The sequence below is a fragment of the Epinephelus moara genome, chromosome 5 (genome assembly GCF_006386435.1).
Source record: "Epinephelus moara isolate mb chromosome 5, YSFRI_EMoa_1.0, whole genome shotgun sequence".
NCBI classification, from domain to species: domain Eukaryota; kingdom Metazoa; phylum Chordata; class Actinopteri; order Perciformes; family Serranidae; genus Epinephelus; species Epinephelus moara.
In genome coordinates, this window is record NC_065510.1 from 22,856,066 (window position 1) to 22,874,348 (window position 18,283).

The 18,283-nt window shown below is 41.6% G+C and overlaps 1 protein-coding gene across 1 annotated transcript in view; it reads left to right on the forward strand.

Annotated features, from left to right (window-relative positions):
- Positions 1 to 18,283, forward strand: part of fhip1aa (FHF complex subunit HOOK interacting protein 1Aa) — a 44,574-nt gene that overhangs the window by 22,130 nt on the left and 4,161 nt on the right. Inside the window, exons 4-12 of the mRNA XM_050044713.1 lie at positions 7,222 to 7,902; positions 10,595 to 10,753; positions 10,863 to 10,949; positions 12,139 to 12,306; positions 14,740 to 14,819; positions 15,016 to 15,218; positions 16,253 to 17,227; positions 17,323 to 17,501; positions 17,919 to 18,039. Coding sequence (XP_049900670.1) covers positions 7,222 to 7,902; positions 10,595 to 10,753; positions 10,863 to 10,949; positions 12,139 to 12,306; positions 14,740 to 14,819; positions 15,016 to 15,218; positions 16,253 to 17,227; positions 17,323 to 17,501; positions 17,919 to 18,039 — 2,653 coding nt within the window. The remainder of the gene's footprint in view (positions 1 to 7,221; positions 7,903 to 10,594; positions 10,754 to 10,862; positions 10,950 to 12,138; positions 12,307 to 14,739; positions 14,820 to 15,015; positions 15,219 to 16,252; positions 17,228 to 17,322; positions 17,502 to 17,918; positions 18,040 to 18,283) is intronic.

Sequence of the window (18,283 nt, forward strand, 5' to 3'; positions counted from 1 at the left end):
GGTACCTCATTTGATGATGACTTAACAGACATTTATTTAAATGAAAATCTTCAAGATTATTACTTTAAGTAAGATTTTGAATGCAGAACTTTTACTTGTAGCAGAGTATTACTCCTCTGAGGTATTGCTACTTTTACTTAAAGGTCTAGTTATTAGGATTTAGTGATATCTAGTGGTTAGGGTTGTGGCTTGCAACCTACTAAAACTTCTCCCGTGTGCCAAACATGTAGGAGAACATACTTATTCTTTCCATTTCTGCTTATATACCCTCCTAAATCCTACACACTGGACCTTTAAGTAGAAGATTTAGGTACTTCCTCCACCACTGAGTAAGCCCTACAAGCTTATCTGGTGACAAATTTAATAAAAACACAGAGGAATTCTGCTTCATTTAGCTGTGAGCACCACAGAATGTCGCTGCCGACGAAGGGTCAGACCCCACACTGACAACCACTAATGGAGACATGAAAGCAGCTGACACTTACTTACTAGCACACTTTTCTAACCCCTCAGTGTCTGGCTTGTGTCATTCTGTGTAGCGTTTGTTCATCTCAGTGTGGGAGGAGTAGGTCTCACAGGCTGCCAGGACCCACAGGGGTGAACAGGGACACATGCTGCTGCAGAGAGCCAAAAGTCTAAGACAGCCGGCTTCCCACTGCCAATATTCCACAGGCCATAACTGCACTGCAGCTCAGTGTTGCTGGGACAGCGCTGGAGTCAGTTTCTAGTCTCAGTGAGAGTAAAGTAGAATGTGTGCAGAGTTTGACACCATACGGCTGTTTTCACATTCATCAGCTGAAGGAGGAATGTTTCTGAATTTAACACGGACACAAGCATGGTTTATGTAATATCACAACTTGTGATGTAGACACGACACTCTCAGAGTGAACTTTTCGGTGAAGTAGGAGACATCATGTGTGCAGTAGCTGAAGTTATACTATGCATGATTTTTCTAAAAAGAAATGTATAGACTCGTACAGCAGTAATCCCTCACAGTCAGCACTTATGACTCACTAGAACTGTGTGGGAGGTATTTATCTGCCGAGACTCTGCCCTCTGTCTGTATTTTCTCTTTTTCTTCTCATCTTTGCAGGCGTGTACCCCCACAGAGCTCAGGTGAGGTCTGGCTTCATAGAAAGGTAGCGGCCAGGTGCCAGACTGTAAGCAACAGGCATCCAAGAGACACAGCACTGAAAAAAATAATAAAATTATATAACAGAGTGAGGCAAAACTCCAAACGAGAGTGAATCTGAGGTTGGCTTTTACTTAAAATTTCGGTGTCAAGTGTGTTTACAAACAGCAACAGACAATCAAACATAGTATACTTTAAACCATTTGAATGAGAATATTTGCATACTCATATATCATGCATTTTCTCATTGAGGGAAAGGAACAGGTGTTATTTGAAGATATTTTTAACACATTTTATTAGCATTTTAGGAGTCTCTCACTCCTTCATCTGAGGCTGAGGAATTATGACAGCAGTGACAATAATAACAACAACACATATCAGTAAATAATAAGAATAATGAGTGAGATACATTTATGTAAAACAGTGGGTAGGAAAAAAAGGGATAAATACATTTATAACAAAAATAAACAAATAATAATCAATCAATAAATAACAAATAAAATAATATATATAATATATAATAATATAAAATAAACCAAAATAGAATAAAATATGAAATACAATAAAATTGAATTTAAAAATTAAATAATAATAATAATAATTAAATGTTAAGTGCAGTGTGTGTGTGGCAAGGGAGGAGAGGGCCGGTGTGTCTGCACTTGGGATGGGCAGAACTCAACAGATGAAAAAAGATGCCAAAGTCCAGCATAGAGAGGCTGAGTGAATGTGGTCTGGACCCTGCAGAAGAGTGTTGTGTTTTCAGAGACACAGTAGAAACACAGAATACCTACAACCACACACACCCAAACATTCAAGTGATCATTGAAGTGTAATTAATTTGATCTCTGTCCTTAAAGGAGCTGCAAGCCAGCATCCCAGAGATATCTGTCACAGCAGTTGTTTTCTAATGTATATTCTGTGGTTACTTGAGGAGTTACGTGACTTAACTTTATTACAATAGTTAGATACATAAGGCTTGTCATTATTGACCTTGGATACTGTAGTTTGACAAAGCAATTTCTACTCACTAGAGAAGTATGTTCCATTAAGTTTGGCTTAGATTTTTTGACTGTCTCACCGGATAGGTTTTGTGGAATAGGTGAATTACTCCAGTGACGTGCTTGTGTTGGATATATCTGTTAATGCAGTTGGTGAATTCAGACTGATGTAGAAGCACTATGTTGTAAGTGAGCTCACTGTTGTGTATACAAACCTGTTCTATGAGGTTGCCAAGTTTAGCAGGCTCGACAGTACAGTCCGGATCAGTGACACACTTGGCATTGAACACAATGTTTTGCTAACCATGTTTTGTTGTACAGTTTGTAGTTTGTTCTTGACTCATGCTTAAAGTCCTGTCTGGTGTCTGTCATATATATATATATTTCACAGACTGACATAATCCCTCACCAGTCCCAGCCTGACTGTGAACAGAAAAAAATGAGAACTCCCCGTTCCAGATCAAAGCTTGTTTTGCTGTAGGCAAACTGGCAGCACAATTTCACCCCTGCAGAGTCTTATTTCCATGCTTCGCTAATCTGACGCCCGATAACAGCGCTCTTGACTTTGGTTTCAGTTCGGAAAACCTTGAAATCCGAGTAACATGTTGTAAGTAATATTGGCCTTGTCCCTCTGTAGGAAGCTCTGGCTGCTTCATCGGAAGATTTGGTTTATGTTCATTTGCTGCGTGTTATCTGCCGCTCTCCAGGCCTCACAGAGCTCATTGTGTTTGTTGTGACATGCAAAGTGATCGGTCTGTTGCTGTGGCTGCCAGCCAGCGTTAACTATTGACAGTGAAGAGCCATAGTGATGGATAACAAACTGCCCATACTCCACAGCTACTGACTCATTCCATTCATGGTTGAAGCTACGTGACCCCCTAATAAATCTGTCAGTGTTATGAATGTGTTTCTGTTTAATGACGTGTACAGTTCATGTGGAAACACTTCCTCCAGTGCACGTTTGAGAGCATATTAAGACTTCAGAGTTACAGTTAAATTAGCTTTATCCCTGCTCCCATCACTCAGGTGAATTTTCTGGCTACAGTACAACATATCCTTTCAGGGCATCTGTCAACAAAAATAAAAAGCACAGATGTTAAAAGTGAAAAAAGTTTGAAATTAATTGTTTTCATCCCAGTTTAAAAATCTCCAGAATGATATTTGTGATTCATTTTGCGATATTAATGACACCTTTAAAATTCGGCAATTCACAGCACTGCCTGAATCTGACACTGCATATGTCATCTGGGATTAATAATGCATAAAATATGTGTCACAACACTCATCTAGGCCTGCACTGTATAAACTTAGTGATGTTAAAACTCCAGCAGTTTTAAGAAAAGACGCCTGCATGAGAACATTTGGTAGTCATCTATGTAAAAGTGAAAAGAGACTTTGAACAGATTGATACTTTATTTGCATTGTTACAACTTCTAAAAGAAATGTAACCACCACTTGCTCTCAAATTATTTGCTCTATGAGTGAAATCTATATTTATAATTAATACTTTGTGTTTCCTTTTTGTATGCTAAGTTCTGTATAATAGCGTGCTTTAAAGGTATACTGTGCTTTAAAGGTATACTATGCAGGAATTGTCTGTAAACACAACAGATTGCCACCGCAGAGCTACACCTGTGTTCAAAGAAGAACTCACATTAAATTAAAAATGGTGGCATTTGCTATCAGCTATATGCCCTCAAAAATGCAAATCCATTTCCATCCTGACTTTCTTTTCTTTACTTTTTTTGTAAAATACTCAGTAGCAATCTATAACAAAATGATATGCTTATTCTGCATGACCCAGAAAAACCACGAATAAACTGTATCTATAAAAAACTATTCATTTAAATGAAGAATGTCTTATGTAATTTTTTTTTTTTTTTTTTTAATTTTATATTCTTTATTAATTCAATTTTTCCACTCCGTTGTCATTAACACACAGGTCCGAAATACACACACATGCACAAACAGGACCTATACATGCACAAAGTGGAGAGATGTCAGAGTGACGGGGCTGCCATGGACAGGCCCCACCGAGGGGTTGGGGGGTTCAGTGCTTTGCTCAAGGGCACCTCAGCAGTGCCCAGGAGGTGGACTGGCACCTCTCCCGCCACCAGTCCACGCTCCATATTTGGTCCGGACGGGTTCCCAACCCAAGTCCCCATGGACTGAGCTACTGCCGCCCCATATTTATATTTGGCTCTGGTATAAAAAGTTGCCAGTGATGTGCCAGGTGTGGGCTGAACACATGACACCGATGGTATTTTAATATTTATTCAGGCACAGATTAAATCTGAACTTTTACTGGGTGTGTTTTTTAACCTTTATTTATTCAGGGACAGTTCACTGAGAGCACATACTCTTAAGACTTTCACAGATTTAAACACACCTGGAAACTCCCCAGGGCCTTGCTAAAGGGCACCACACTGGTGGAAATGAGGAGGGAGGAAATGCTGCACTTTGACTTTGATCACTTAGATTTATTCTGCCAGTCGTGGCCTGTGATGATTAAATACGAAACAAATAGTTCAATTCTAACACTTTTTAAAAGCAGCTTTTATTTTGAAGGTCAAATCCCTGAACCAGAAATATTACTCTGACCCATGGATCAAAAATTCACACTTACCAGCAGCTGCTTTGCAAATGATACACAATCTCCAGGCGTCACAGTTTAACAAACCTTAGCTTTGTCTGCAGCTGACCTTGATACAGACAGCAGGAATCTCACAACTACAATCTGTCAGCCATGTGTCCAGAAAGTAAAATCTTTCAATCTCAAACCTGACCCCTTCCTGTCACTGCAGTACTGGCCGTAGTGTCTGAACTGGACTGAGCCCTGAGCCCACTGGGCCAGGCCCCATCGGGCTCAGACAGGGATTACACACTCTGTTCTCTGGTTTCCATCGGCCATGCCCAGTCCTCTTGTGCACAGTCAGTTATTGTCATGGCAGCAGTGGCAGGCTGGGGACACTGGCTCCATTATTGTGACTCTGGTTTCTACGCAGCCGACACACAAGGGAGGGATTGGATACACAAAGGGCTGTTTCACCCTGTGCTACCAAAGTGAGTCTATCTGCGCTGCGCTGCTGGTTTATTTACATCCGGTTATTGTTGATTATTAACCTGTCAGCAAGAAGGGAATGAGTTTACCTGCAACGTACCAGTTTTAATTGAACATGGGGTACAAGCACCATCTGTACAAATAAGATTAAAACTGCTATAAGAGAAAACATTGACCTTTAACTCAGGTCAAGTGTCCATAGTGTGTAGCACATGTACTTTATATTATGTGAGTGGTAATTCTTACAGAGATCTTCTTTGTCAGCCAAAATGCAAACTGACTCTGTGCTTTTTGCACTTTTTAAATCCCAGTGATCAATTTCTGTCTTCCTAGCTTTTCGTTAATTGAGTTTCTGTCGATCTTCACTTCACGAAAGTGGCGACTATCGCTGGTCATGTCAACTGTGAGGAGCAGTCAACAGTGTGTAGCAGTGTTTCTAATGTATAGAATTAATTTGTGTGGCCCACCAATTGAAATTTGTCCCTTTTCAAACAGAACTTTGTAATATAATTTTGTCATTTCTTCTTTTCAAAAGCAAATACAGTTGAATTTTCAGGCTGATCATATGCAGTCATATATACTGTAAAAATGTGTTCAAGTGTCGCTTAAACACACTTCTCCAATCCAAGAGGAGAAGTTTTTCATTCTTTCATTCAGTCATTTTCCATAACTGCTTATTCTGTTAGTGGTCGCAGGGGAGCTAGAACCTATCTCAGCTACACCTAGAGACAGACAACCATTCACACCTACGGGCAATTTAGAGTCATCAATTAACCTGCATGTCTTTGGACTGTGGGAGGAAGCCAGAGTACGCTGAGAAAACCCACGCTGACATGGGGAGAACATGCAAACTCCGCACAGAAGGGCTCCTCCAGGATGGGGGGTTTGGATCCCGGGATGGGGGAGCCCCTTGGTTCTAACCAGGAACCCTCTTGCTGTGAGGCAACAGTGCTAACCACTGCATTACTGTGCCACCAATCCAAAGGTTGACGACCACAAAAAATGCGTCAACTCATGTAAACTTCCTCATCATTGAGTGAACTTGTTGATTTGTACATCTTTACGCAAGCAAAGTGTTTCATTAGAATATTAAGCCTTTATACTTTTCACACAAAGGATACAAGTGACAACAGCTTTATTAGATGATTTGTACAAATATTTCAAACCTTCCACCAAACTCGTCCTCATCTCTTTATTTATCATCTCACACTTTACTTTTGAGGTCTACTTTTACAAGCTATGGCTTTGTCTCTTTCTGTTTGGATGTAGTTATGATAGCCAGAGCATAGTAACTTATAAGTTTGCAGCTGCTCTTGCAATAAAATCAAGTCAGAATCAGAATAAGGTTTATTTACCAAGTAGGTTTTCACTTACAGGGAATTTGCCTTGGTGTTTGGTGCTTGCAGTAAACATAATAAGATGCAATAAGAATAAAGGTGAAGTACTGCAAAAGTTAAGAACGTAATTATAGATTAGAGAAATTCCAATAAAATATGAAGAAGACAATGTAAAAATACTATAACAAATACATGCCAATAAAAAATGAAAAATACTGTAAAAAATGGGTATCTTATTTGACTTTGAAGCGATCTTTTATTTATATGTTTACTTTGTTCCATGAATTTTGTTTTATCCGCCTCAGCATTGAGACACACAGGATGGACTGTGGCTCATGAATGAGTGGAGGATTTCTCCCTCATTAGAGATACCCTGGACTTCCAGGAATCAAGGTCAAGGATCATGAGGACCTTTGTGATCTTGAAGGATGATCATGGACATAGGGGACCCATTATCTGTGATGCTGCAATGTGGCCTTGCTTCTTTTCATTTTCTGTTTTGCAAGATGTTTCACCTTTACGGATGAGGTCCCTGCCTGTTCGGGATGTTCTTTTCGCAAATTATGATGAAAATAAAGTATAAAAAACAAAAATATGATAACAAATATGTACAAAATAACTCTTTCTGAATTAGATAGTTTTGTGCAGGATGTGCTAAAATGATATATGGTTTTCTTCTGTCTCTTATTGCAGGTGGTGAAGATCTTAGAAAAGCATGACCCCCTTCGCAGTAGCTCCACCCTGCCCTCCCTGGGTGTCATCAACCTCAGCGCCAGCTCTGGCAGCAGCCCTCGTTTCGGCCCCATCCCCGGAGACGAGGCGAGCGCGGTGCAGAACTATGTTGAGCACATGCTGTTCCTGCTGATGGAGGAGGAGAGCGGTCAGGCCGGCGCCATGGGCCCCATCCTGGAGTTTGTCGTGATGGAGAACGTGATGGAGCGTCTCTTTGTGTGGAGCCTCCGCAGGGAGTTCACAGACGACATGAAGCTGGAGCAGCTGAAAATGTACGAGATGCTGGTGGGCCAGGCGCACCAGCCCCTGCTGCACCACAAGCCCATCCTGCGGCCGCTCATGATGCTGCTGTCGTCCTGCTCGGGCACCACGACGCCACGGGTCGAAGCTGAGCTGGTGCTGCTGCTCAACCAGCTGTGCTGCGTACTGGCAAAGGACCCTTCGATTCTGGAGTTGTTTTTCCACACTAGCGAGGATCAGGGAGCCACCAACTTCCTCATCTTCTCCCTGCTCATCCCCTACATCCACAGGGAGGGCACAGTGGGTCAGCAGGCCAGGGACGCACTGCTGCTCATTATGTCGCTGTCAGCTGAGAACGAGCGAGTGGCCAAACACATAGCAGAGAATACCTACTTCTGCCCGGTCAGTCCCAAGTGATCAATTACCTCTTCTCTTACTCTCATTCACTTTTTAGTACCTGTGTGAATCTCCCCTGACTCCCTCCCTCTGTTTTTAATTTTCCTTACTAATCAACCTTTCTGTATGAGGAATTGTTCGTATTATTATCTGACAGCCACTCTAAAATCCCAGACTTTTTTGTGTGACCCTGGGCATCATAATCAGGCACAAAATATGCAGATGAATTCACAAAGCCACTCGAAGAAAGGTTAAACCATCTCATTGAATGGTACAAATGTCTGGCATTCATAAGATTATGGCACGGTTGCAAGCTAATCCCATGTAAATAATGCCTTTTACCCGCAGCTGCAGACATGGCATGAGAAACAGCTTTTGATGTGATGCCAGTTCAACAACTGGAGCCTGAATTTAATTGGTTCCACTGGCAGGCTACAGGGATAATCCTATAGAGGATGTATACATCAGTGCAACACTAATGATGCACTCATCTCACTGTTAGAGTGCAGTGATATAGACTCTGTTGTTGTTTGAAATCCCACCCTGTAAATACTTAAGATTACATCTCTAAAAGGAGACAGAAATCATATTAATACTGACCGTTGTTATGTGGAAAGCCTGCTGACATTTATGCATTAATTAGGGACCTAATTACCATATCGTGACGACTATGAAAGGAAAGGTAAAGGCAATAAAACTCTTTGCTGCTCAAATATTTATAGAGCTGACCTGTAGGAGGTAAGAATCCATATGTGCGCTGTCGTGCTGTGCGAGGAGGAGGCTGATATGTAGGCTGCTGCAGCACTCTGCTTACATCTGTATTACATTATCAAATTGGAGAAGAAGAAATGATTTACAAAAGTATTTTGGATTGTAGCGAGCAGTAAAACACCGTTATAAATCTGTTGTGTGAAGGCGAAAGTAAAACTGACGGCCAGAGATTTATCATTTGTGCCACACGCTGCCTCATTAATGTTTAATGAAGCCCATAATATTCTCTCTGCAATCACTTTATGTCAGATTATTTTTCATTAGACTGTATATATCACAGAACGCCAGGTTTGCAGCGCAGTGTGTTTGTGCTACAGTGCAGGTAAGACATTTCACAGGCCTAGTGTTTTGCCCGGGGTAGTTCTGCTGTGGAGGCTGACAGGTGAGTAGGGTTATAGAGGAATTAAAATGGTATTGTGCTGTAGTTCAGCATCATAAAGCATTTTCTTAAACGTTCTAAAAAACACCTTTATGACACTCGGAACATCCATTTGCTTGGATAGACAGAGGCATTTATTCTTTTATTCTTAGTACTGTGAATCTAAAACAGGGGTACTCCACTTACTTGACAGGAGGCCAGGGACCAGTTCATAAACAAACAATGATAATATTTATCAGAAAAAATGAACTCAATGATTTTTCCAAGAATAGCAGCAGCCCTGCACAGGTCAGGTTGGATTTAAGGACATTTTGGGCTTAGCCTACACCTCTGTAAGGGGTACAGGGGACCCTACCATGGCATTTAATTTTGTAAAACAAGTGACAGCCACAGTGATATAGATGGGGGTTTAGCAGATTTCCACAGGGGTAAAATGTGACGTCTCGCCAAAAGGGAAGTACAGGCCAATACTTCTGACTATGAGGAGTTAATTTATAGTTGTTCAGATGACACCCCAAATATAGAAATAAAAGGATTCATTTTTATCTAGACTCCTAAAACCTTTGTTAAAACCATAAAACAGTCAGTCCAGACTTGATGTAGTCTGGGGCAGAAGAGGAACGCATGACTCAAATTACAAGCAGAGGCATGGCAGCTGTCACATTGGTCGGCAATATTAGGATATATTTCAGATAGTCAAGATTTGCTGAAATGGACTCGCACAAGGAGTAGTTGAGCCTATATTATGCACAGCTTTGTTCCACCGTTGATCCGTCAAATTTGCCCCAAACTCATGCTCCCAGCATTTTTGGTTCTGACAACTGAGTGATTATCAAGAGTCAAGAGTTTGTCATAAATCTTGGATGCTTACTGTAATGTTCTTTAATGCATTCTGACACCTTATTTCAAAGTACAAATAAATTCCCTGTGTGAATCAATTTACTGTCATTGTGAAATAGAAATTTGTTGGTGGGCCTCCTGGGACCCAATCTTATGGGCCGTAACCTGAGTATTACTGGCTTAGAATATGTTTTGCACATTCCTGCCTAGCTCTTTCATTTTAAACACTTAAACTGTACATATTCTTCAATATTATTTTCTAATATCTTTATTGCATTTTTCACTCTTCTGCATTTGTGTTTCTTGTCTATGCACCAAGGCAAATTCCTCGCATGTGAAAACCTACTTACCTACAATAAAGCAGGTTCTGATAAACACAAAGTACAGCTGAGGCTGTATGTCATTAGTACAGAGGTAGTCGTAAGCCAAAGTAGACATTCTGAATTGATGATGATGATATTAGAAAAGTCATAAGTCATTCTGTGGAGATCAGATGTCCAGATGTTTCACTCTAGAAGAAAAGTTTAAATGATCACTAAAGTAATTTGAGTAAATCATCAGGAAACCATAAATGTGTACGAAATTTTGTGGCAACATTTCAAAGGATTCGTGAAAACTTTGACCTGTGGTTAATCCCAAATCAGCTCTCAACATTATCTGTATTACTGTAAGATTTTATTTGACGTTGGCGCCTCTCTGTCTCCTCAGGTTCTGGCCACAGGGCTGAGCGGCCTGTACTCATCTCTGCCCACCAAGCTGGAGGTTCCCAACGAGGAGTGGCACTGCCTGCACAAAGAGGACTGGCTCCAGATGCCGCCCCTCGTCCAGTTTCTCAACTCTCTGGAGTTCTGCAACGCTGTTATTCAGGTGAGAACATGTGATGAGGCTCTGCCACATGAAAAATGTATACACACGTGGTATATGGCTGCAACACTCTGCTTGACTGCAGTCTTAACTAACATGTGACTGTTCCCAGGTGGCCCACCCTGATATCAGAGACCAGCTAGTTAGCTACATCTACAACGGATTCCTCGTGCCTGTCCTAGCACCAGCTCTACACAAGGTCGGGACTCTTTTACCTTCTCCTCTTCACCTCCGTGTTAAGCCTTGTTTGGACAGGTGTACAGTTATACTCCTCAGTAACTTAACTTATTGTTGTGGATGGCATTTTACTGATCAGCAAACTACGGAAGGTGGATACACTTCAGATTACAATGTGTGTGTGTGGATGAGGCATAAATAGAAGGAAGACCAATGTATTTAGGAAATTTGAAGATTTGTGATTAAATCTGTGGTAGAGGGTTATACATGTCGAATTAAAGAAAGAGTTAGATGAGAAAATGGGATACCACTCTCATATCTGTCCATCTAATATGAAACATACTGGCATATTATATAGTATGGTAGTATGGGTACTGGAATGCACAGATTGGCTTCAAAGTCTGGCGTACTTCCTGCGAGCCTGGTCATAAGACGATAGGCGTTTGGGGGCAACAGCCAATATTTCAGGAGATCTGGTGTGGCCAGCGGATATTTAAGCCAAGATTTTCTCTTATGTGCGCCTGTGATTTTGGTTCATCTCTATAGACAGATATCTACTTTTGAAAGCAGATAAATAAATAAATTTAAAAAATGAATGCTAGATGATCAGCAGACTATAGCTGATGGGTTCCAAGATTGCATTTCGGCCAGTGCTTTCCGTCTGTCCACACAGGCCGTTTGCCTGCTGCTCACTGTCATCGGTCAGTACTTCTTGGACCACAAGTGGAAACAAGAGCGCTCTTCTCTACATGTTCTAAATTCATAGAGATTAGTCCACAGTAGCTGTTTCCAGTCTTTATGCTAAGCTAAGCTAAGCTAAGCTAACTGGCTGCTGGCTGTAGCCTTATCTTTTACCATACAGATAAGAGTAGTGTTGAGCTTCTCATCTAACTCTAGGATAAGACAGGCCTAAAAAATATCACCTAAATTCCCTGAACAAAATAAATCCTGTCCAAATGGAGCTTTACTTAATATAAAAAATGTTGTGTTTGCATTATCTGTGCAGAGCTGAAGAATTTGACTATATGTTAACATGGTAATAAATGAAGCAGTATACTCTATACTTAAATTTGTAGGGGAATATCCTCTTTACGTACCAACTTCTTGCTATACACTGTTGACATTTTCAACAGATTTTTTTCCTTTGCTCTACAAGTTTCTCTCAAACACACACTCCAACTTACTGAGTATTGATTTCTGTCTCTGTGAAGCTGACCCTAGAAGAGGTGATGACCACCACAGCATACCTTGACCTCTTCCTGAGGACTGCGTCTGAGCCGGCCCTGCTGCAGACCTTCCTCTCCTTCATCCTCCTCCACCGACACGAGAGCGTCCACATCTTAGATACTCTTGTCAGCCGCATTAATACCCCCTTCCAGGTACAGGACGAACCCAGCAAACTGTCAACAACACTGATGTGCATGTTTTGAAACTCTCTCACATAGACACACTCTCGCAAATACGCACACACATTCCGATCAAGCACAGCATGACTCATGTTTAATAACTCAGAAAACTACCCCAGAGGCACTTTGGACCCACGGTGAAACTTTAAAATGTCAGCACCAAAGCTGGCAGACTGTTGCCATGGTGACGCTCGGTTGCAGTGACATTATCCTGTTAGCAAAGCATTTTTAAACACTCCTGTATGTTGGAACATCTTTAACATGAATAAGTGATGTGTTCTTTACATTGCTGTTTGACTGTGTAAATGGCTCGGAGGAGTTCCCTCCAGTGTTTGCTAACAGTTAGCTTGCACACCTGCGACTCAGTGAAGAAAAAGAAACATGTTTGCTTTTCAAATGTTTGACCTTTAACCAAATTAAACATTGAATAACATGCAAATATTTCACTGCTATTTTTTGTTTGCTTTTACCTTTGATGCCCAGTAACTTGGCACTTCTCCAGTCACATCATGCTCTTTATGTTATTCTAGTCTTTGACTGAAGGTAAAATGTACACACAGAATATAATTTGAATTTTACATTTTACCAAGAAAAACCTTCAACCCTCAATCTTCTCTAGGCTAATCAAAGCAAAAGTGAGTTTAACTAGGGATAAAACCTACTGATTTCTATTTTACACTCATGCTAGTGGCATACTTTGCAAGTAAATCAATTAATTGTTTAATTTCTAAAATGTCTTGTGGTGAAAAGTATGTTTATCACCATTTATCTGAGCCCAAGGTGACATCTTCAAATGCCTTATTTTGTCTGACCAACAGTTCCAAACCCCAAATATATGCAATGTACAAATACTGCAGTGCCGTTAAAAACAAGCCTGCTCAGAATAGTTTGATTGCTCTGCTTGCAGGTTTCTGGAGAACTGCTTTTATAAACAATTTCACACTCTACACTGTGCCTCCTCTGGTCCTGAGCAATATACGGGCCCCAAACGGCTTTAGGTGTATGAAAAATACTGAACTATGTTGCTATTCAAACTCATTGTCCCCTAAAATAATGTACAAAAGGCCCCCAAAGCACCTATACTTCAGAGGAAAACATTGTATTGCTACATTTACAAGCCAGATTCTGATGTAACTCACAAAATGCAACAATTACAATATGATGCATTATTATTCAGTAAACTATCCAACATTATAGTAGATTTGAAAGCTCCACCATGAACAGCCTTTGAGTAAATTTAAGTACACTGTGCTGATATTGTATATAGTGGTATTAATAGTTTTACTTGGGAAGAAAACCCCCAAAACTAAAACATTTTAGGGACTATATCTTTAGTGTATTGACAAAATCTTCTAAGGGGTAGCTATATATTAACAAGTCCTCCAACTCACATGAATCTGTATGTTCCTACCCTCAAATACGACCCACTGGTGGACGATAGAATAGCTCGTATATGACTGTTAATGACTGCAGTTTTAAACATGTAGTTAAGTTTGTGAAGCGTTCACAGTTGTACCAAAACTACATGATCAGGTTTATGCAACAAAACACCTTTGTAAGGTTCACAAAAAGATCATGGTTTGGCTTTAAATAAGTGTTCATAAGTATTCTACCACATACGTAACATTGTTACAACTCAGCCTTGACTTTTGGTTTCACACGGGACATGAACACAGGTCTCCTGGATGAAAGTCCTGTGTTTGTTTGACCACTTCCTCCACCACTGCAAATAGCCTGCAAACATTCCCAGTTAGAGAAAGGCTGAAAAGTAAGGTGAGGCAGTGTTTGCCTGGCGCCCCCAAATCACTAAATCTGCCCCTGAAAAACACACTTGTGGCTACTTCGAGTTCACCACCTAACCATGGTTATAAAGTAGAGCATGGATTTAATTAGTTGAGGTACTTTACGTCTACTTGCATTCAGAAACAACAGTAAAATACACTCAGTGAGACATGCTCGACTCTCTGCAGAGTCCTGAAGCCCTGTCCATGCTGCTGCACAGTTCGCTTGTTTATTAATTTGATATTGATATTGTTAATTAATATTGAACATGCCCTGTGTTCAAATTGCATCAAATTTCACAAGGCACAGTCTTGGGTCCACAGCAATACACCGCCAAACGTGAAGTAGATCAGATGAATGGCTCTCAAAATATGCAAAGGACAGACAGACAAAGATTCCCTGCTTTATTGTTAGCTATGATAGAGAAAAATGCAACATATTCTCACATGTTAGAAGCTGGGACAGGTGAATGTTTGCCAGTTTTGCTTAACAAGTGACTTAACTGAGTGATTAATTGTCAGAACTGTTGATTCATTTTCTGTTTCTCCACATATTGACTCATGTTGCAGCAGTAGTACAAAAATCCTCAGTTGTTGTAACGTGTTTGTGTCTTCGACTCTGCAGTTGGGCACTGTGTCACTGGCACTTTTCCGCACTCTCATCGGCTTATACTGTGAAGATGTGATGCTGCAGCTCGTCTTGAGGTGAGTGGCACACACACTGACTCATCCCAGTTATGAAGCATGCTACATCTAATTGGTTTACGATGTGATGAGCTTTTACTCTCTACCTCCCACTGCGCAGACTTGTGTTACCATCTGTCTGTTCACCCTCCCGTGTTTACTCCTACGACCGCCCGTCGGTTTTCCTAACAGGATCCGTTCCCATCTGCCTCCCCAGGTACCTGATCCCCTGTAATCACATGATGTTGAGTCAGAGACGTGTTGTGGGGGAGAGGGACTGCTACTCTGTGTCAGCAGCCAAGATCCTGGCATTAACGCCGTCCTGCTGCTCTCCTGATCACAGCCCCCCGCCCCTCCGACAGCTGGACTCCATCCTCTTTTCCAAGGGTGCAGAGACTCCCAGCAACACCAGCACCACAGGTAGGAACATTAAAGGGACATTTTGTTTGGGTTATTGCAGCTTGGATCTTACTGTTGGCATTTTGGACATCATTTCAATCGGCTGTGATAACATTGTACTCACCAAAGCAGTTGCTCAGATGTGGGAACAGGGAGACATTGCTGTAATGAAGTCTGATGAGACAAGAAACACAATGACTCTGAAGATCATACAGTTCTGACAGATTATATAAACCTCTTTATTTGGAGGTAGAATGGAAAGAACTAAAAAAAATAGACCCAAGAATGATCTTTTAATGAATCTATGGTTCACTTCATGCAGTAATGCAGCTAATTATTATCACAGCAGGAATGCAAAGGGAAGCAGGGTGACGTAATGAGTTGTGTTTCAACACTTTTCAAGGTCCTGTGTCATCCACACTTCTGAGGTGCCCTTTTGTGCATGAGAGAGGAAAGCTTTTAATAATGCTCTTTGAGACTACTGAATACTTTTAATTTTTTCAAGTACTCTATGTATTACAGATTAGCCAAAATGAATGACTGCTTTTCACCCATATTTCTAATTAGCTTTTAAGGATGTTTTTTTGGTGCTTTCAGATCAGCTGCAGGGTGAATTCATCCTGCAGATTTCACCATTCAGAATCCTGTTTGAGTGAGTGCGTGGTACAACCTCTGTGACAGTGGTGTGCAGTCAAAATAAACAGAACAGACAGAGCATAACAGAGGAAAATGGAAAATCATTCATTGCAGCAGTTAGAGCAAGAAATTGTAATAAAGGGTGTAATTTATTTATTTTTGAAATCTGTGCAAACATGAGTACATTGTGCTGCAAGATGTTGATCTGCATTTATCTGGGACATGAACATATAACTGGGATGATTATGAGTATTTTGTCAAATAGTGGTATATCCCGCTGTTTTTGCTGTATTACATCACTTTACCCCCTGTAGCTACATGTCAAACTCATTAGTTCTGATCTGTGTGAGTGCTGCGCTGAGGCGCCGCACGCCAGATTTGATCAACATTTCCTATCTGTTTTGTTTTGTTTTTTCCAGAGGAAAATGAGAGCTTCTTAGAAGAGGATGATGGCTCCGGTAACTCCTGCACCATCGGCTCAGAAGTCTACCTGGATGTCAGTTATCTTCATTACCTCTACGACGCCCGTCTGAGCATCAGCAGCTGCATACGGGCCTGCCAGGTTTGGTCAGCGCTGTATGATGGCGAGGACCCCCCTCCTGAGAAATACCAGCCGGGCGTCCTTGAGGAGCCGGTGCTGAAGATTAGGCAAACCCAGATGGCTATTAAGAGAGTGCCACAGCCACTGGCGCCTCGCCCTCAACCGAGCACAGAGCCACCCTCCGTCACGCAGCTAGAGCTGGAGTGGGATGATAGTTACGATGCGTGTCCGGTGCAGACCGCTGAGGCTCCTGTGGAGAGTAAGCCTCAACAGCAGCCTCCTCCTGAGCCCCCAAAGCACATCCAGGAGATGAGGAAAACAGCCATCATGTTGGTGAAAGACTCATATATTGAGGAAAGTGAATTCCAGGACGACGTCATGGTGTACGATCTCGTTGCTAAGAAGGACGCCAGAGATGTCGAACAAGTTAAGCTCAAATCCAAAGTGTCTGAATCAGAGGAAACCCAACTGGGCTCAGCAGAAGTCTCCCTAAAAAACGGACTCAGTCTGACACTTCCAACCTCTGTGGTGTCTGATAAAAACAGCTCAGACACAAAGGTCAAAGGTCAGACAGATTGTAACACCCAAAACACCACAGCTGCCGAGTCAGGTGACGACCTGTTGGCTCAGTATGAGGAGCTCATTCGTACGCTGGACACTCAAGCAGGTGGAAAACAGGTCAAACCTGATGGAGAGCTGAAGAAGCCCGTCACACCTGCAGAGGAGGAGGAAGAGGAGATGGATTTCACCTCCTTCTCTGCTGAGACACCAGAGCCAGAGAAACTGCAGTCACCATTTGGGGTCAAGTTTAGCAGCGGGGGAGCAGGAAGAAGCCAGTCAGTGCCTTTTACTGGTGAGTGAAGCGAAATCTTTTATCTGTGGCCTCATTATTCAGCAAACCTTACATTCAGACAGTCTAAAGATTGTTTGTTATTACTCTTCCTGCAGGTCCATTTGTTAGTGTGCTGTTGTCTCGTCTGGAGAACATGCTGTCTAACTCGCTTCACGTCAACTTGCTGTTGACGGGCATCCTGGCCCAGTTGGCGGCCTACCCTCAGCCTCTCCTACGCTCCTTCCTGCTCAACACCAACTTGGTCTTTCAGCCGACTGTTCGTTCTCTTTACCAGGTAACACAAATATGTTGTGTGTCTGCGTGTGCAGGCAGGAGGGAGCCTGTTATTTGCTTTCCTTCCTCTGAGCCTCATCAAGCAGACGGGAAGAAAAAGGAAACAAAAGATTTGGGTTTTGTTGCATCACTGAAAGATGCTGAAAGATGCAGCTTTCCTCTCAGAAGTGAGATTGAAAATAGAAATATGTTGAGTTGTTTGAGCACAGTTCTGTCGCTGCTCCTGAGTAAGATGAAGTAAAGACGGCTTCCTCTCTTCTCCCTGTTTCCTTAACTGAACAAGAGATCCTTGATTAATACAATCAGGTTGTAGATTCCAAGGTTGTACTCTTTAATTTAGTTTTAATTACATGAGTATAAACACTGCAGATGTGAGCGTACAGGGAATCCTCAGTTTCTTTTCTGTGTTTCCCTCCAGGTACTGGCCACTGTGAAGAACCAGATAGAACAGCAGGCTGCCAACAAAAGAGACTTTCCAGAGCTGATCACTGCCGCCCAACACTGGCTGCTGGCAAGGGAGACTTTGTTCACAGCAGCAGGTGACAATACACCCACATCTAGTATCATTGTTTCTGTGCCAGCTGTGGTTGGAATCTGTATTTGCACAAAAATGTACAGCAGTATGAGTTACTACATGAAAAATCAAGTCTTTAAAATGTTCTTTTTCAATTGAAATTTAAAATTCAGATGGGTTTTACTCCAGTACATACAGTGCTGACATTCAAAACAAATAGTGTGACACTTTTGTGAAATATTCTTATTTGCTGTCTTGCTGAGAGGCAG